The following is a 19,810-nucleotide window of genomic DNA, read 5'->3' as shown; positions in this document are numbered from 1 at the left end:
TGACAGCGACGCGTAAAATTACAGGTCATCGGCACAGTACATCGGCAAACCCATTGAAATGAATGGGCAGATGTTTGCCAACGTATTGGAGCCGTGTTTTCAGGCATAATTCGAGGCGTAAAACGCCTCCATTATGCCTGAAAATAGGTCGTGTGAAACCAGCCTTAGAGTCATTCGCCCACTAGGTGGGGATCTCTAAGAAATTAAGGTTTCAGCACATGAAAGCCTTATATAAATGTTATATGTAATATCATATAGGGGATTTTATTTGGGTGAATCAAAGATGGAGGATCATTGGTATAGTTGCATGTCTCAATAAAATGTGTCTCATCAGTATGCAAGATACCTATTGTTTACACTGATTTTCACAACAAAGGACCCAGACTTTAGCAGGTGTCACAGATGCTAACCAGTAGTGTGGACAATAAGGGCTCATGCACACAACCGTAGTGGTGTGCACAGCCCATGATTTTAGGCTCGTGCGCATGGCCGTGTGCATTCATTTCAATGAGCCTGGACCTCAAAATACGGCCATAATAAGACATGTCCTATCTTTTTGCGGTCCAGGCTCCCGGGCAATGCATGGACTGTGGAAACCTCGGTCATGTGCAAGGGCCCACAGAAATTAATAGGACCGCAATTCACCTCCAGATTTGCGGGTGAATTACAGTAACAACAACACTTTCGTGTGCATGGGGCCTAAATCTTTCCCATGGACAAACTCATGATGTCATAAATGCTAAAGTTGGTTGATAAGTGGCACCAGTATGCTATATTTGGATGTAACATAAATAAGGAAGTTCTTTGATCAGGAAGGTCAGACTATGTGTCTCCAAGAGGGGCAGACAAAAGTCCCAAGCATGACTCATGAGGGAGGCACGAAGGAGCCACTTGGGGAGGGATACTTGAAGGCAGGGGCGTAGCTAGGGGGGCAAGCGTGGCTCAACTGGGAGAAATAGTAGGGGGCGCTCAGGGGTTTAACTAGGTTATACTGGGCCCTATAGCAAACTCTTGACCGGGGCACCCAGTCCTTGCTTCAGCATTAGTTCAGAGCGGAGGAGCAGAGGGAGCTCCTCCGCTCGCTGAGGACTTCCCAGGCACAGCGCTACTTAGTGCGCTGTACTCGGGGAAGCTCTTTATGTCACTGTCCATATGTGGACAGTGACGTCAGTTGCTCCTCTGAAGCGGAATCCCCGTTGCCGACGCTATGGCAGGGGATTCAGCTCCAAGAGTAGCCTCTGCCGCTACTGTCCATAAATGTAACGTCCGGGGACAATCCTGTCCATATATGAACAGTAGCATCTAGGTGCGGAATCCCCGGCCTATGCTCTGGCTGGGGATTCCGCTCCTAGAGGGAGTCCCAATTGCGCAATCCACATGGCGGATGGGGTAGAGCTATCTACAGGGACGGTGGTGCTATGTTCAAGGGGGTGTGGCACTATATCGGGGCACTATCTACAGGGGATACTGGCGCTATCTACATGGGTACTGTGGGCACGATGGCACTATCTATGTGGGAACTGGCACTAGGGGCATCTAAGGGGGTATTATACTGTATGGGGCATTTTACTGTATGTGGGCATCTAAGGCGGCATTATACTGTATAGGCAGCTATGGGGGCATACTGTATGGTGGTAGCTATAGGGGGATTATACTGTATGTGGCAGCTGTGGGGGCATTCTACTGTATGGGGCAACTATAGGGCACTATACTGTATGGGGCAGCTATGGGAGCATTAAGCTCTATGGGAGCAGCTATAGGGGCATTATGCTGTAAGGGGTAATTTGATTGGACATTATACTGTATGGGGGCATCTGTGTGGGCATTATACTGTATGGGGCATCTGTGTGGGTTTTATACTGTATGGGTGCATCTATGGGGGCATTATACTGTATGGTGGCAGCTATAGGATCATTATATTGTATGGTGGCAGCTAGATGGCATTATACTCTGTGAGGGAAGCTAGAGGGCATTATACTGTGTTGCTATGCGTGCCACATCGGTTGTCCCTCTTTGTTATGCTTGAAAGTTGGGAGGTAATCATTGCCGACGCTTTTCCCAGGGATTCCGCTCCCTGACGTCACTATCCGTATATGGACAGTGACATCAGAGGCTCCTCTAGGGAGACCCAATGGCGCTATGTACAGGGAGGAGGGGATGTAGTTCTATCTACAGGAGGGGGGGTGTGCCACTATTTACAGTGGGTGTGTGGCACTATCTACAGGGGGGCTGTTTGGTACTAACTACAGGCTGGCTATGTGGCACTATCTACAGGGGGGCTGTGTGGCAAACCTGGTGAGGGGGAAGGAGATGTTGGGAAAGAGGTTGGGAGGCGCCAAACGAAATCTTTGCTCCAGGTGCTGGAGAACCGAGCTACGCCTCTGCTTGGAGAGACTTTTTTTTACACATTACATTAGTCCCCCTAGGGGACTTGAACCAACGATTGTTAGATTGCTGCTACAATACACTACAATACTAATGTATTGCAGTGTATAGCCATTTTTATCGGCTTCTGTTAAACCCTGCCACAGGCATGAGAGACAGAGTGAAGGCAGATCTGGGGGCCTTAATTAGGCCCCTGGGCTGGATGACAACCATCGGCACTCCACGAACAGTGATCTGTCAGAGAGGGCCGCTCCCCTCTTTATAATGCCTCAGATGCTGCGACCAGGAACAGTGCGATCGCTGTTCCTGGTTGTTAGTGCCAGGTGTCAGCTGTAATACACAGCTGACACCTGCATACAATCAGCGCGTGAGCCCGTTCCATACTTCTCCCCCTGCACCATGACCTGCACTTACGTTATGGTGCATGAAGGGGTTAAGCAATAACCCATAATGCAGTCTCCTAACAATTTACCAAAATACTTGAAGGTACACAATAACACTAATTTTATGTGGACACTAAAATGCGGACAAATTACTCTCCTTTAAAACCAGCTTCAGACCCCATGCACACGACCGTGCCCGCAAACACGGCCCGCGATTGCGGGCACGGCCGGCCGCTGACTGACAGCCGAATTTTCGGGACGTGCTCACATACAAAGTATGGGAGCACGGCCCGCAAAATGCAAAAGAACGGACATGTTCCATAATTCCCGGAACATTTCCACGGCACGGACACCCTTCCGTAGTGTTACGGAAAGGTGTCAGCGTTCAATGAAAGTGAATGGCTCAGTTTTTGCGGACCGCGATTGCGGTCCGCAAAAACTGAGGTTTCTTACGGTCGTGTGCATGGGGCCTTACTCTCAGGTTTGGTGGTTAGCATAGTTGCCCTTCAGTGCTGTGACCCTGGAGTTGAATCCAACCAAGGACAACATCAGCATGGAGTTTGTATGTTCTCCCTGTGTTTGCATATGTTTTTTATGGGTACTCAGGTTTCCTCCCACATTCCATTACAGAAACACACTGATAGGTACATTTGGGATTTAGATTGTGAGCCCCAATAAGGACAGGGACTGGATGGATGGATGGATGGATGGATGGATGTTCCCAGACATGTAGTCACAGATTTACAATCCAGAAACATACCTCTGGGAGTCTCTAGCTCCCCCTACTGTCAGTCCTTCTCAGTGGCATGAGAGCGAGAGAGAGAGACTGATTAGCATGACTACACAAGACACTACAGGATAAAGCTGCTGTCCTTGACGTTGTCCCCTTGTCATCTGAAACTATACTGTCACAAGAGCCTTTCATCTATCAACAACCATTGTGAATTGTGACCCCTATAATAATAGCTGGAGGCAAGCAAAGGGTCTTTTAATTAGGCTGATCAGCTGTGACAAATGGCTTCACTTGACTTGTGGACTATAAAATGCTTTTATCCTGAAAAGTGTCTTATAGTCCAACAATATGCAAGATAAAATGTCAAGATAATTCTATAATATGTATGACACAGGACACTAGATTTTAAACTTCTCCACTTAAAATTTGGTCCTGAAATTGGCAAAAACGAAAAAAAAAAATCCTTGCAACAAGCAGCATAAACCTAGTAGAGATGGGCAGAAAATGCGCCAAATTTATTACAGTGGCGCATGCTGTGTGATAGATTTAGCGCATCTCGACTTACATGTAAGCCCTGTTGTACACAACCGAGTGCCACTCGGGCCGTTTTTCACAGGATCCGAGTGGCACCGGATAGTTTTGACGAACCCAATCACTTTAGTGATTATCTGCTCCGTGGAAAGATAGAACATGTCCTATCCTTCCACGGATCACGGACGAAACTTGGACGGCACACACTATCGTGCTCATTAGGCTTAGATACTTTTCTTTAATTTTCGCCAGCTCTTGGTTAACTTAATTTGGAACATTATTTGGTGCCAAAATTGGGGCACACGCCATTCAAACATTTGACACATTTTAGGACTTCACTTAACGACACACCCTTTTCTAGACACTTTTGAAAAATGTCTAGTAAGGCACAAAAAGTGTCTACAACACATAACAAATCTAGCACACGGCATGTATGCCAGCTTTTTTGGGTGCAATTTGTCATAGAAAATCTGTCCCACTGTGTGAATCCAATTATAATGAAAATCAAGAGCATGCAACACAATACATGTATAGAAAGATTGCCCAGGCCCCTATCTACCAGGGTGCCATTGAGGATGGCAACCCCAGGGTCCAACTAATACCACCTAGATTATCTGTCCTAAAATGGCAAACAGGAGGGGGGTCCTACTTTGCCTGTTACCCAGGGCCCCATTTTCTAGAAAGCCAGTCCTGTAGACACTCAACACACATAATAGAGCAGAGAAAGAACCACATAATACCAACACCACAGTATCATAAGAAAATAAACCCTTTCAATAGAAGTAACATAAACTGGTGATGCCATCGAGAGAGAATCACAGCTCACTTACTTCAGACTGCAGGGTGTGAATCTCGATCCCTTCCTTTTCAGAATGTTCTCTGAGCACACAACATTTAGCTTTAAATAATCTTCAAGTTTTGGAGTCACATTTATATGCTGAGAGCCAGGAACACTTGGATGAGATGCAAAATTATTTTAAAAAAATAAATAATATCAAGCCAGGCGTTTTTTAATAAGGATTGACTTCTTGGCCCCCTCTTAACGTAGTGTGTGATTTATTGGGTGCAATATTATTTCCATGTGTTTCATTGCAGACAACTAAACCTGAGGTTATTGGTTCATCAGAGGACCTTTTTTTTTTATATTTTGGTTTTTCAAAAGTCCCAATCTTAGGGCGGATTTACACGAGCGTGATTTGCGTCCGTGCAACCTGTGTTAATTTCACGCGGGTCGCACGGACCTATGCAAGTCTATGGGGCAGTGCAGACTGTCCGTGATTTTTGCACCGCGTGAATCCGCTGCGTAAAACTCACGACAGGTTCCATACTTCGGCGCTTTCCGCGCATCACGCACCCATTGAAGTCAATGGGTGCGTGAAAATCACGCGCACCACACGGAAGCACTTCCGTGGGACGCGCGTTATTCGCGCAACAGCAGTAAAAAAATGAATGTAAACAGAAAAGCACCACGTGCTTTTCTGTTTACAAACATCCAAACGGAGTGTCATTTATGATGGCGGCTGTGCGAAAAGCACGCAGCCGCGCACCATATGGTGATGACACACGGAGCTGTTAAGTGCCTTTTGCGCACGCAAAACGCCACGTTTTTTGCGTGGGCGCAAAACGCACATGCTCGTGTAAATCTGCTTAAACACAAACATTCAGCATCTGAAGAAGTCAATTGAGGCTAAATTCACATCTGTGTTGTGTTATTCCGACAGAGGAGCAGGACAAGGGAATAACAGAAGCAACGGTTCCGTTGCACAGTGGACACCGCCGGCCGCCGACGGAACCAATAACCTTCCCTAGGGTGAGTTTGTTTGACGTGCTGCTATTGATTTATTTCTCTCACCAATGCTTTTATTCTTCCATTTTCTATAAGTATGGAATACACCTTGCATATTGCAAAAAAAACTGAGGGTGTTGCGTTATTTCTCCTTTTCTTTATTGGAGTCATAGGATTTATCCTGCGGCTCGAACATCGGGAGACGTTCCAGAGCTCCATGGAACTACAAGGAAAAGAACAACTGCACACACCTTCTCGGGATTGTAGATTGTCTATTGCTTGTGAACTGAGCAGAAACGTCTAAGGGTATGTGCACACGAGAACTGTCTTTTACGTCTGAAAAGACAGACTGTTTTCAGGAGAAAACCGCTGCCTCGTTTCAGACGTAAAAGCTCCTCCCCGCATTATGCGAGGTGTCTTTGACGCCCGTAATCTTGAGCTGCTCTTCATTGACTTCAATGAAGAACGGCTCAAATTACGTTGCAAAGAAGTGCCCTGCACTTCTTTGCCGAGGCAGTCAATTTACGCGTCGTCGTTTGACAGCTGTCAAACGACGACGCGTAAATGACAGATCGTCGGCACAGTACGTCGGCAAACCCATTCAAATGAATGGGCAGATGTTTGCCGACGTATTGTAGCTGTATTTTCAGACGTAAAACGAGGCATAATACGCCTCGTTTACATCTGAAAATAGGTCATGTGAACACAGCCTTAGACTACAGGTTGGACTGTGTTTCTTGGTGCCGTTCGAGCGGTGAAAAACCTTATATACTTTTGCTTTATTTCAAGGTGTTTGGATTTCACCAGATTTTTGCCTGCTCCGGCCTGAAGGATATTTATTGTGGTCATTAGAGCCAGGATTTACTGACATAGTTCATATTGAGTTTACAGTTTGAATCCAATGGACCTGCTCAGAAAGTTGCAGTGGGGTTTCCATGACCTTCCAAATCCACCTATAATCTATAATATCTATAATATTTTGTGATGTGACACTAGTCTAGTCCAAAGACCAACAACTTTACGAAGACACTATTCACACTATTGTCATGACATCTGTTTATAACGGAGCTTTAGCCGCTGTCACGGATAAGTTTTTCGGGGCTGCAAACAGACACCATTGACTTTGATGACGTCCGTCAGGAGTTTATTATTGGTTCTTGTATTTTTTGACTGTAAGAATTGCATTGTAGACTGTGCTTCTCCTGCCATAAAAATACCCAAACCCTAAAGAAACCCCAATACTGCAAGTGTAAAAAAAAAGCTCAATTAAAACAGTGTCCTGCCCTAGACTACCACTATTAACCCCTTCACCATCCGGAACATTAAGTGCTAATTCCGAAACCACCCTAGATCTCAAGGGACATTCGACATAAACCCATAACCACCTTAAACCACGATGGATAATGGATATCACCATTAAAGAGTCTCTGTCACCACATTATAAGTGGCCTATATTGTACATGATGTGATCGGCGCTGTAATGTAGATTACAGCAGTGTTCTTTATTTAGAAAAACGATAATTTTTGACGGAGTTATGAACAATTTTAGCTTTATGCTAATTACTTTCTTAATGGACAACTGGGCGTGTTTTACTTTTTGAAGTGGGCGTTGTACAGAGGAGTGCATGACGCTGACCAATCAGTGACCAATTAGCGTCATACACTTCTCCCCATTCATGTAATCAGCACATAGTGATCTAGCTAGATCACTATGTGCAGACACATACACACACATTAACGTTACTGAAGTGTCCTGATAATGAATAGATATTACTACTAACCAGGACGTGATGTCTATTCAGAATCCTGACACTTTGTTAACGTTTGTGTGAGATTTACAGCAAGGCAAGCGTAATCTCATTTTAAATGACAGTTTAAAGAGTGTAATCTCGCAAGATACAAGATAAACGAAAACCACTGCTGTAATCTACATTACAGCGCCGATCTCATTATGCATTATGTACAAGATAGGGCATGTATAATGTGGTGAGCCTCTTTAACCCCCTTTGCCACCTTAGACTACCAGAGATACTGGATATTACCCACTAAACCACTCAGTACAACCAGGAATATCACAGGAATACAATCACTAATCTCTAGACCACCATATGCAATAATGTGCGATGCAGGATATGTAGAAAATTAGCAAGGTGAGTATAATCTAAAGAGGTCTTACCATCTCCACCGTGACCAAACCAAAATCGGGCTGTTACTCTGGTCCACAAACCTAGTGTGGCCAAATATATATATACAAAACAGGCTCACACTGCACATAATTTGTATAAAAAATAATGAATACTTTATTGGTTCACTACATAACACGTACACTAGTTAAAAGAACATTGCATACAATAAATGTGTTATCATCGGGGATATAAAAATGACAAAACTCACCCAGCATAAGGATAAACCTATTACAGAGTATGCAGAACAACCTTGATGAAGTGCACTGTGCGAGCTATAAAGTATTACTACAGGTCAGGTGCGCTGCTAAAGGATCATGGGCCCCGGTGCAATAGTTCTTGGGCCCCGTAGCAGGGGTTGGTTGGCGGAAGCAGTTAGTGACTGTGCTGGTTTATTGCAGCTCTGTTACTATTCACATGAGAAGGAGCACAGCTGCAGTACTGCAGCACGGCCGCTACACAGACTAGGAAGTCATCTGCTTCCGGCACCGACCACTGCTTAACTTCCGGCCTCCGAGGCAGCCAGAACAGGTGATCGGTGCGGGGTCCTGGTGTCGGACCCACACCGACCATTTACTGATGATCTCCTGTGCCAGGACAACTCCCTTAATAAGTATAACGCTCCTTGGGTACAAATTTTGTTGAAAAGAAGTTTACTCACCATAAAGGAGCAATCATATATATATAATGGTATAAAGTAATTGACACCGAACTTAAAAGGTGAACAAAAAAATGCAGAGCTCCCCCAAGTGGTATAAAAGTGAAAGGTGACAAAAAAAATCATATACAATAAAGTCAATAGACCATGCAAAATAAAATACTAATTACATTATTTAATTACAAGCCTATGTGACATTTGTCTTCGGGGGTAAATATTGAACAATCAATGTGTATATAAAAGGGAATATATGTAATAGAGTTGTTAAATACTGGAAATTCAAGCTCATATAACCCTTTATACCAGGTAAGGCCCTCTGCACACGGCCATAGCCCCCCCCCCCTTGAATATAATGCCACAAAGCCCCCCTCTTGTATATAGTGCCACACAGCCCCCCTTTTGTATATAGTGCCACACAGCCCCTCTTTGTATATAGTGACACACAGCTCCCCCTTGTATACAGTGCCACACAGCCCCCTTGTATATAGTGCCACACAGCCCCCTTTTATATAGTGCCACACAGCTCTTCCTTGTATATAGTGCCACACAGCCCCCATTGTATATAGTGCCATAGAGCCCCCCCTCTTGTATATAGTTCCACATAGCCCCCTTGTATATAGTGCCACACAGCCCCACCTTCTATATAGTGCCACACAGCCCCCCTCTCTTGTATATAATGTCACACATTTCTCCCCCCATGTATATAGTGCCACACAGCCCTCCCCTTCTATATAGTGCCACACAGCCCCCTCTCTTGTATATGGAGCCACAGAGCTCCCCTTGTATATACTGCTACACAGCAATCCCCCGTGTATATTGCCACATAGCCTCCCACCCCAAAAAATATTGTACTTACCATGCCCCGTTACCACGATGGACAGAGCGCTGCACAGCCTTGCGGGCGGGACTCTTGCGCAGACCAGCATTATGCAGTGACGTCATCACGCCGGCTTGCGCAGGGAGTCTTCCCAGTGGCTTATAGGCTGCAGGCCTAACGTGGCCTGCAGCCTATAGTATTCATGTGTATCTGCGCCCTGAGGACACAGATACAAGTGAATGTGGCTGTCGATAGCACCGGGGCCCCCTCCGGTGCTAGCGACGCCACCGGGCCACTGTTGTGATGATCCACCACTGCATCCACCCGCCGCCCGTGACAGTGTGCTGGCTTTAAAGTTGGTGAGCGGGGAGACCTTAGAAGGTGTGTAGCCGCGCACCGTATAAGGAACACTGGTCAGGGGTTCCCTCTAGGAGCGGAATCCCCAGCTAGAGTGTCGGCCACGCTCAGGCAGGGAATTCCGCTCCTGGGGGAGCCACTGAAGTCACTGTCCATATATGGAAAGTGACGTCATGGGCTTCGCCGGGCTCAGCGCTTAAAGTAGCGATGTGCCCGGGGAGTCCTCTGTACTAATACTGAAGTATTAGTATGGCGCTGCTGAGGAGGTATTTTGAACTGCACTGTGGCATTTATTTGGCACGTCTGGTGAGGTATTTTGTGCTGCACTGTGGTATTAGTTTGGCGCTGCTAGGGAGGTATTTTGTGCTGTACTGTGGTATTAGTTGGCGTGGCAGGGGAAGTATTTTGTGATGCACTGTCATATTAGTTTTGTGCTACCCCCCCCCCCCCCCGTACTGCGTTGTGGTATTAGTTTGGTGCTGCTGGGGTGGTATTTTGTGCTGCTCTGTGGTATTTGTTTGGTGCTGCTGGGGAGGTATTTTATACTGTATTGTGCTATTAGTTTCGCACGACTGGGGTGGTATTTTGTGCTGCACTGTGGTATTAGTTTGACACTGCTGGGGAGGCATTTTGTGCTGCACTGATATTATTTTGGTGCTGCTGTGGAGGTACTTTGTGCTACACTGTGGTATTTGTTTGGCGCTGCTGGGGAGGTATTTTGCACTGCATTGTGCTATTAGTTTGGCGCTGCTAGGGTGGTATTTTGTGCCGCACTGTGGTATTTGGTGCTGCTGGCAAAGTATCTTGTGCTGCACTGTTGTATTAGTTTGGCGCGACTGGGAAGTATTTTGTGCTGCACTGTCGTATTCGTTTGCCACTGCTGGCGGGGGGCATTTTGTGCTGTCTTGTGATATTTATTTGGCGCTGCCGGAGAGGTATTTTGTACCGCATTGTAGTATTAGTTTGGCTCTGCTGGGGAGGTATTTTGTGCTGCACAGTGATATTTGTTTAGTACTGCTGGGGAGGTATTTTGTGCTGCACTGTTGTATTTGTTTGGTTCTGCCGGTGGGGAGGTATCTTGTATTCATGTTACTGTACTTGTAATTGTTTTTCTAACTCAAGTTCTAATTTTATAGATAACCCGTCTACATCAACTTTCTGGATCTCTTTAGTGGGCCATTTAAGTTAATTTGAGCATTCTTTTTCAAATCTGGCATTCGTGTCTAACGCTGGTGCGGCCCCGGCATCACTATTTTTTGCCTGGTGAGGCATGAGAATAAAACGTTTTTGAGAATCCTTGGTATAGACCATGCAGCAGGACCGATGTGCTTTATGGCAGCTGCAGTGAATGGGGCTAATGGGAATGAAAGAGGTAGAGTAGGAGAACGCTTCTATATCTGGGACCAGAAATTGGCAGGAGGAGATATCTTCAGCTGCCACATACTACAATTTAGCACACAGTGGGGGGAATTTTCTTTCTACGCCAATTTTCTGGATTAAATTTGGCGCATGCACTGCCAGAGATACGTTTATTACGAGACGTGCACCTTTTAATAAATTAGGCGCATCTTACTCCAGCACTCTTTGCATTAAGACTGACGTATAGAACTTAATAAATTCCCTTCAATGTGTGTATAGTCTCCCCTTGTTCTGATTGGTGGTATAATCCTGCCAATCTATTCTCCCTTTTATATAACTAAAATCATAGCCAAAAGTAGAACGTTTCTGGATATTTGTCTTATAATTCCTATTTTTTGCAGCAATCATTCCTAGTTTGAGCTCCTCATGAGCGCTGTACTTCACAATGACCAGCAGGTGGAGCTGGCGATTTGTCTTCTAATTCCTTGTGTTGTCTAGCAATCAGTCCCAGCTTGAGCCGATCATGGGTGTTATACTTTATAGTGACCAGCAGATGGAGCTCTTATTTTACATTTTTCTCTTTTTGCTACAATTTTTGTTATCGCTGTAAAACAACACAATTTTTGTGGGGAAAAAAAGCGCGGCAAACAAATGTAAATACATCCTAAGGCTGGGTTCACACGACCTATTTTCAGACGTAATGGAGGCGTATTACGCCTGAAAAAACGGCTCCAATACGTCGGCAAACATCTGCCCATTACTTTCAATGGGTTTTACGATGTACTGTGCCGACGACCTGTCAAAAGACGGCGTGTAAAATAACAGCCTCGTCAAAGAAGTGCAGGACACTTCTTGGGACGTAATTGGAGCAGTTTTTCATTGACTTCAATGAAGAACAGCTCCAAATTACGTCCGTAAAAGACGCGGCAAAAACCGCCAGTACTTGCAATTACGTCTGAAATTCGGGAGCTGTTTTCTCCTGAAAACAGCTCCGTAATTTTAGACGTAAATGCAGTAAGGCTGGGTTCACACGACCTATTTTCAGGCGTAAAAGAGGCGTATTATGCCTCGATTTACGCCTGAAAATAAGGCTACAATACGTCGGCAAACATCTGCCCATTCATTTGAATGGGTTTGCCGACGTACTGTGCAGACAACCTGTCATTTACGCGTCGTCGTTTGACAGCTGTCAAAAGAAGTGCATGACACTTATATACATTCTATGCAGGACACTTCTTTGCAACGTAATTTAAGCCGTTCTTCATTGAAGTCAAGGAAGAGCAGCTCAAGATTTACGAGCGTCAAAGACGCCTCGCATAATGCGAGGCGCTTTTACGTCTGAAACGAGACAGCTGTTTTCTCCTGAAAACAGTCTGTCTTTTCAGACGTAAAAGCCTCTCATCGTGTGCACATACCCTAACGGTATGTTCACACGCTGAGCCAAAAACGTCTGAAAATACGGAGCTGTTTTCAAGGGAAAAGGGTATGTTCACACGGCCTATTTACGGACGTAAATCGGGCATTTTTGCCCCGAATTACGTCTGAAAATAGCGCCTCAATAGCGTTGACAAACATCTGCCCATTGAAAGCAATGGGCAGACGTTTGTCTGTTCACACGAGGCGTAATTTACGCGCCGCTGTCAAAAGACGGCACGTAAATAGACGCCCGCGTCAAAGAAGTGACCTGTCACTTCTTTGGCCGTAATTGGAGCCGTTATTCATGGACTCTAATGAATAGCAGCGCCAATTACGTCCGTAATGGACGCGGCGTTCAAGCGCCTGCACATGCCGTTACGGCTGAAATTACGGGGATGTTTTCAGGCTGAAACATCCCCGTAATTTCAGCCGTAACGGACGCCCTCGTGTGAACATACCCAAACAGCACCTGATTTTCAGACGTTTTTTGAGCAACTCACGTTTTTCGCGCCGTTTTCTCGGCCGTTTTTGGAGCTGTTTTCAATAGAGTCTATGAGAAAACAGCTCCAAAAACGTCCCAAGAAGTGTCCTGCACATCTTTTGACGAGGCTGTAAATTTACGCGTCGTCTTTTGACAGCTGTCAAACGACGACGCGTAAATTACAGGTCGTCGGCACAATACGTCGGCAAACCCATTCAAATGAATGGGCAGATGTTTGCCAACGTACTGGAGCCGTATTTTCAGACGTAAAACGAGGCATAATACGCCTCGTTTACGCCTGAAAATAGGTCGTGTGAACCCAGCCTTAGGGTATGTTCACACGGCCTATTTACGGACGTAATTCGGGCGTTTTTTTGCCCCGAATTACGTCCGAAAATAGCGCCTCAATAGCGTTGACAAACATCTGCCCATTGAAAGCAATGGGCAGACGTTTGTCTGTTCACACGAGGCGTAATTTACGCGCCGCTGTCAAATGACGGCGCGTAAATAGACGCCCGCGTCAAAGAAGTGACCTGTCACTTATTTGGCCATAATTGGAGCCGTTATTCATTGACTGCAATGAATAGCAGCGCCAATTACGTCCGTAATTGACGCGGCGTTCAAGCGCCTGCACATGCCGTTACGGCTGAAATTACGGGGATGTTTTCAGGCTGAAACATCCCCGTAATTTCATCCGTTACGGACGCCCTCGTGTGAACATACCCTAATGGTTTGGCAGCAGTCTGAGGGTATGTTCACACTCCTAACAAAAAAACGTCTGAAAATACGGAGCTGATTTCAGAGAAAACAGCCTCTGATTTTCAGGCGTTTTTTAAGCTGAGGGTATGTTCACACGATGAGAGGCATTTACGTGTGAAAAGACAGACTGTTAACAGCTGCCTCGTTTCACACGTAAATGCTCCTCCTCGCATTTTGCGAGCTGTCTGAGACGCTCGTAAATCTTGAGCTGCTCTTCATTGAGTTCAATGAAGAACAGCTCAAATTACGTGGCAAAGAAGTGCCCTGCACATAATGTATAAGTGTCCTGCACTTCTTTGCCGAGGCAGTCCATTTACGCGTCGTCGTTTGACAGCTGTCAAACGACGACGCATAAATGACAGGTCGTCTGCACAGTACGTCGGCAAACCCATTCAAATGAATGGGCAGATGTTTGCCGACGTATTGTAGCCCTATTTTCAGACGTAAAACGAGGCATAATACGCCTCGTTTACGTCTGAAAATAGGTCGTGTGAACCCAGCCTAAGCCTTTCCCACCTTCGCCTCTATTATTAATCAGATTTTCCTAAAAATAGATTTAGTTAGAGAAACTCTTTGATGTATTTAATGACATACATTCCAACCGTCCTGTTTTTCGTGGGATTGTCCACTGAAGTGGGCCTCAAAGTGGGCTGGGAGTATGTCAGTTTGCCCAAAAGTTGGAGTTGCTAGGGCACATTTCCTACCGCCAATGCGGTTCATATGTCAGGAGGTATGCTTTACGGAAGTTCATTGTGCTTCTATAAGAGCGTTATCCAGTCCTCAGATTTCTTCTGTTAATATGTTGTTCCCTTATTTATCTTACATCCATTTATTACAGTCACTTCCCTTTTCTGTCTTAAAGAGATAATCCATAATATCCTATAAGGGAATTCTGAGTAGGGTCCCCAGTTCAAGACCCTTATCTACATATGTGTCCCTTCTTATCTCAACATATCCTATAGTGTGAGGCGCGAGAAGACCAGCTTTAAAAAATACATTTTAAAAAAATTCATGATTTCGCAATACTCTGTCACGAGATGTTTGCTATATGTGTCTGTGTGGCCACCCAGTGGTTGTTATGTGAATTGCAGCCTGTCAGGCGTTTTGCTAGCATGTCACGATATTGCAATGAATTTGTTTCATGAGAGATTGGAGTCCTTAACCAAATTCAAGCAAAGGTAAGGAAGGACACATCTGTATTAGCCAAGATAGAGTGACTACAAAGAGCATCTTTGGAGTAAACGACAGATTTTTTTTTTTTATAATTTCGATTGAAAAATGTATGTTTTGTGTGATTTAATAGAGAAAATTTATATTTAGGCGTGGGATAACCTCAATTTCAGTTTTTGTTTCGAACCATCAGTTGGAATCAATCTTTAGAACCAGACAATGATCATGTAGAGTCAATTAGCCCTAATGTACACGACAGTGTGTGCCGCCCGAGTCCCGTCCGTGATCCGCGGAAATATAGGACATGTTTTATCCTTCCATGTTGAGAAGTATCGGGTGCCACTTGGATGCTGTGAAAAACAGCTCAAGTGGCACTCGGTCATGTGCAAGAGGGCTTACTGCCTGTTATCAGCTGTTTCAGGCAGGGGAGATTCATTACTATAATCTTCTTCAACAGGAATACTAACAAGAAGTCAGTAAAAATCCCTGCCCCTATGATCACTACCGTGTCCCACATATCTGAACACCGCCGGAAACCTTTCCCTACATTAGTGTCAGTGCTCCTTTAAATGAGACTAAGGCTGGGTTCACACTGTGCGTTTTTAACATGCTTCTTTTCGTTTTAATAGATAATCTCCCATCTCTCTCAATAGGAGTTCATCGACCCAGACAAAAAACGCATAGTGTAAATCCAACCGAATATCAAACCTCCGTGTGGCCAATGTTAGATATCGGCTCCGTGGCGAGGGTCTATAGAACAGGCACTGATAGGACAGAATGTACGTGGCTCATATATCTGGCGTCCGCGTTATCTACAGATATAAGACACACAATGTTATGAGGTATTTTTTTTATTGCAGCTGTTAAAATATAAATCGGTTTCTTTTATACAAACATCTGATCTCCGACCTTGTGGACGGATATGGGAGAAAAAAAAAAAGTGAAATTTCTGAACATTAACCCTTTAACTGACAGAGCCTGTAGCAGCAGGGAGCGAGGATGCAGCAGCAGTTCTCAGGAGCGACAACGAGACAATTCTCTGGATTTGCACATAACACATTTATATTCTCCTTCATATTATCCTATGAGCACCACTATCTCCAGCCCTTTGATCTGCCCCTGCTCCCAATTATCATTTGTCCCTTGATCGCCCGTATGACCATATCTGCCGTATGTTCACCTGGCCCTCAGGGCAGTCTATATCTTTATCACTAGATGACTGACATATGGTTTAGTATCCCCCTTCCTGAGCTTATCCCAACTTGGCATCTTGCCCACCTCCTCCCCCATTATTGTGACGTCATGACAAGGCAGGAGCCCCAGGCAGACCCCCACTGCTCTGTATATGTGCAAGCTTTCATTGAACACTCAACAATTCTTAAATGTCTAACCATGTACAATAGTCTGCAGGTGCCATCCTGGTGTAATGCTCTGCTGGTCATGTGTGACCCCCATCTGTATCTTATATATTCACATTTCAGGAAGGAGGCTGATCGAGTGATCCCAATGCAGGCCGTAAGGAGGTAAAATCACCAAAACATCGACCCGGGGTAGGAAAGAATTTCCGGTTCTGCCCGGCGACTGGAGTCCGATCGTTGCCAGGATGATAGCAGCTTAGGGGCTCCTACAGAACGACCACTAGGAGGCTTATAACCCCCATCATACAGCTCCAGGGTGGGATACCGGAACATGGATTCCTTTCTGTCCGCTGGCTGGAGGGCAAATAAAGAGAGGGAAAGAGACGTTTTTAATCCAGTCATAAATTCCAACAATTCGTGAGCCGAATCATTCAACAGTGACATCACAATTCTGACGTAGACGGACGCATTTTCGGGCCGTGATCCCATACAAAGTATGGGAGCACAGCCCGTAAAAAACGTTAAGTATGACATGCTCCATAATTCCCGGCACGGTTCTACGGCACGGACACCTATCCGTAGCGATACGGAAAGGTGTCCGTGGCCAATAGAGCCGGGCGGGTCCGTAACTGCGGACCGTATTACGGTTCGCAATTACAGAGATTTTTTACGGTTGTGTGCATGGGGCCTCAGACCTTTTATATATTGTACAACTAAATGTTTTTTGTTAGCCTGCATTAGGTTACATTCACATCAAGTACAATCTACCGTTTTGTCACAGATGTAGTAGCTGCTTTCGCCACTAGGTGGTGTCAGGTACAATTGCCATCACTGCATAGATACCCTATCTCTATAGTAACTGTGACCTTGGTACTCACTTTATGGCAGGAGACACCAGAAATACACCCAACTACTTTAGAAAGTATCGATCGAGTACGCACAATACCTAGTATTAGCCCACAATCAATAATAATCTAAAACTATCCAGATATGTGATAAAGCATAGGCTACAATAAACTTTTACACATATTGTAAACTAATACAAGATAAATGAATGAAGTTGTAGAATAAAAATTCAGCATTTATTAAAGGGGTTTTCAACACCCAAACAAATAGCTTTGGTGTCTATGTGCTCTAATAAGACATATGGACAGGTCTTGCCAGAGGGGACAACCCTTTTAGGCTCTGTTGACATCTGCGTTTGGGTTTGCCGTTGTTCTGCCCCGTAATAGGAGCATAGCAACAAAACCCAAAAAAATTGAGCCTCTGGATCAGTCGCATGACTAAATTAACGGCGCCTGATGGAATCCATAAACTTTAATGGGTTCGGTCGGGTTTCCATCATGGTTGTCCGTCATTTTGCCAGACAAAATAGCGCTGTATGACACTCAAAAATGACGGAATCTGCAAGGGCCTCCAACAAATGTGAACAGAGCCTTAATGAGCAATTTCACGGTGTTATAATCTATATTAGCCTCTATCCCATCTGCCAGGCCCCTTAAACTGAACATTGTCAATGGATCTCATCAGAATCAGAGAGATCTGCAAAAAAAAACAAAAAAAACTGATGTCTACGACCCGCTAAACACAGTCAAATGGGCGCTCCTCTTTTTTCTTTTCATTGGGAATAGGAGCGGCATTATCACTTAAAAGGGAACTCCACTATTTGCAAATGTATTCGTGTCTGGAGGAACCCAGACCCTTAGGAGGGATCCACATTGGATTACATACATCCCTGTGGGTTCCTTCTGCGGGTTAGTGTAGTTTGGCGGGAGTTTTTCCCGCCGGTAACCAGGCAGACTGTGCACTCTGACTGGCGATAACTGTCTTTTTGCCACAGCTGTGGCCTATGTGGCAGTTAGGGCATGTTTAGGGCCTTAGCGACAGTCAGGGATTGGGGGAAGAGTTTTGGTCTGGTGACATGTCAGGGTAGATAGAAGGAAGGAATATGCAGTGGTCTTGGCAGACTCCTGGCATATTCCTAGAAAAAGTGACGCTGCCCCCGCCCGCCCTCCCTATTAGGCCTTATTCACATGTACGTTTTTTTTACGTCCGTGATACGCGTGTAAAAATCACGCGCGTCGCACGGACCTATGTTAGTGAAAGGGGCTGTTCAGACAGTCCGTGATTTTCACGCAGCGTATGTCCGCTGCGTAAAACTCACGACATGTCCTATACTTGGCCATTTTTCACGCATCACGCACCCATTGAAGTCAATGGGTGCGTGATCATCGCGCACGGCACACGGAAGCACTTCCGTGTGTCGCGCGTGATTCGCGTACCAGTAGATAAAGAAATGAAGGAAAAAATAAAAGCACTTCCTTCATTTCTTTTTCTAAACATCAACACCGCGTGTCATAAAGATGGCATATGCGTGAAAATCACGCAGCTAACACACGGAACTGCAACGCGCAAAAAACGCAGCATTTTTTGCGCGCGCAAAACGCACACATTCGTGTGAATAAGGCCTTACCGATCTTATGTTGTATTTTATCGTCACGGCCTTTTGTTGAAAGGGGTAAATCACTCAGTCGACTGCGCTATTGTTTCCACCAAAAAAACAGAAACCATTTGCCACGGACGAATAACCATTGAAATCAATAATGCAAACGGAAGCTATGGTTTCCGTTTGCCTTTCCGTTGATGGGTTCCTCTGACGGAAAGGTCTGACTGAACCCATCAACGGAGACTGAACGCTGATGTGAACAGGCCCTAAAAGGCTGTGGCCAAAATTTTACCACTATCCAGTGTTGTTTATTTATTTGCACTTAAAGTAATATTATAGGTTTTAAATTTAAAATAAAATAATGTTTTGTAATCCCATGCTCACATAAGGAGTTTATGATGCGAGCAGATGTAACGGACTACAAAAATGTGGATGTGTCCTAAGAGTGGGAGACATACTGAGCACGCTCACTACAAAGCACTCCCACAAGTCGCCGGAGGCAGATTTCAGCCATTACTGAATTTCCAGTTTTTAGTTGCATTGCTCTTTAAATATAATTAGAGACTTAACAGATATTTAATATATGAACACTAAAGGGGGTTTTACACAGGACGATTATTGCGCAGACGAGCGTTAATATAAATGCTCGTTGCCGATAATTGCCGTGTGTAAACAGGGGAATGATCAGCAGTTGACCGAACCAATGCTCGTCATCTGCTGGTCGTATCGTTTTAAAAAAGTAACATATTATCGTTGTCAGCAGCGCATCTTGGGGTGTAAACGAGGAGACGCGCTGCCGACATGATATTAATGTATGGGGCTGAGTGATCGGAGTAACGATCGCTCGTTCCCATCCATAGCTCCGTGTGACAGGAGCAAGCGAGCGCCGATCATCGATGTCTAGTTGATCGACGCTCGCTGCACCGGCCGCTTATCAGCCGGTGTAAAAGGGTCTTAACATTACAATCCGTGTACGTCGCCCTTCCTG

At 45.1% G+C, this 19,810-nt stretch overlaps 1 protein-coding gene across 1 annotated transcript in view; it reads right to left on the bottom strand.

The window, feature by feature from the left end:
* Positions 1 to 15,853: 15,853 nt before the first annotated feature.
* EGLN2 (egl-9 family hypoxia inducible factor 2) overlaps positions 15,854 to 19,810 on the bottom strand; it is a 31,026-nt gene continuing 27,069 nt past the window's right edge. Inside the window, exon 6 of the mRNA XM_075836117.1 lies at positions 15,854 to 16,730. Within this exon, the coding sequence (XP_075692232.1) occupies positions 16,678 to 16,730 (53 nt within the window). The 3' untranslated portion in view covers positions 15,854 to 16,677. The remainder of the gene's footprint in view (positions 16,731 to 19,810) is intronic.

This window comes from Rhinoderma darwinii, chromosome 8, assembly GCF_050947455.1.
Source record: "Rhinoderma darwinii isolate aRhiDar2 chromosome 8, aRhiDar2.hap1, whole genome shotgun sequence".
Lineage (NCBI taxonomy): Eukaryota > Metazoa > Chordata > Amphibia > Anura > Rhinodermatidae > Rhinoderma > Rhinoderma darwinii.
Note: the sequence above shows the minus strand (reverse complement) of the source record. Positions and strands in the feature narration are given on the sequence as shown.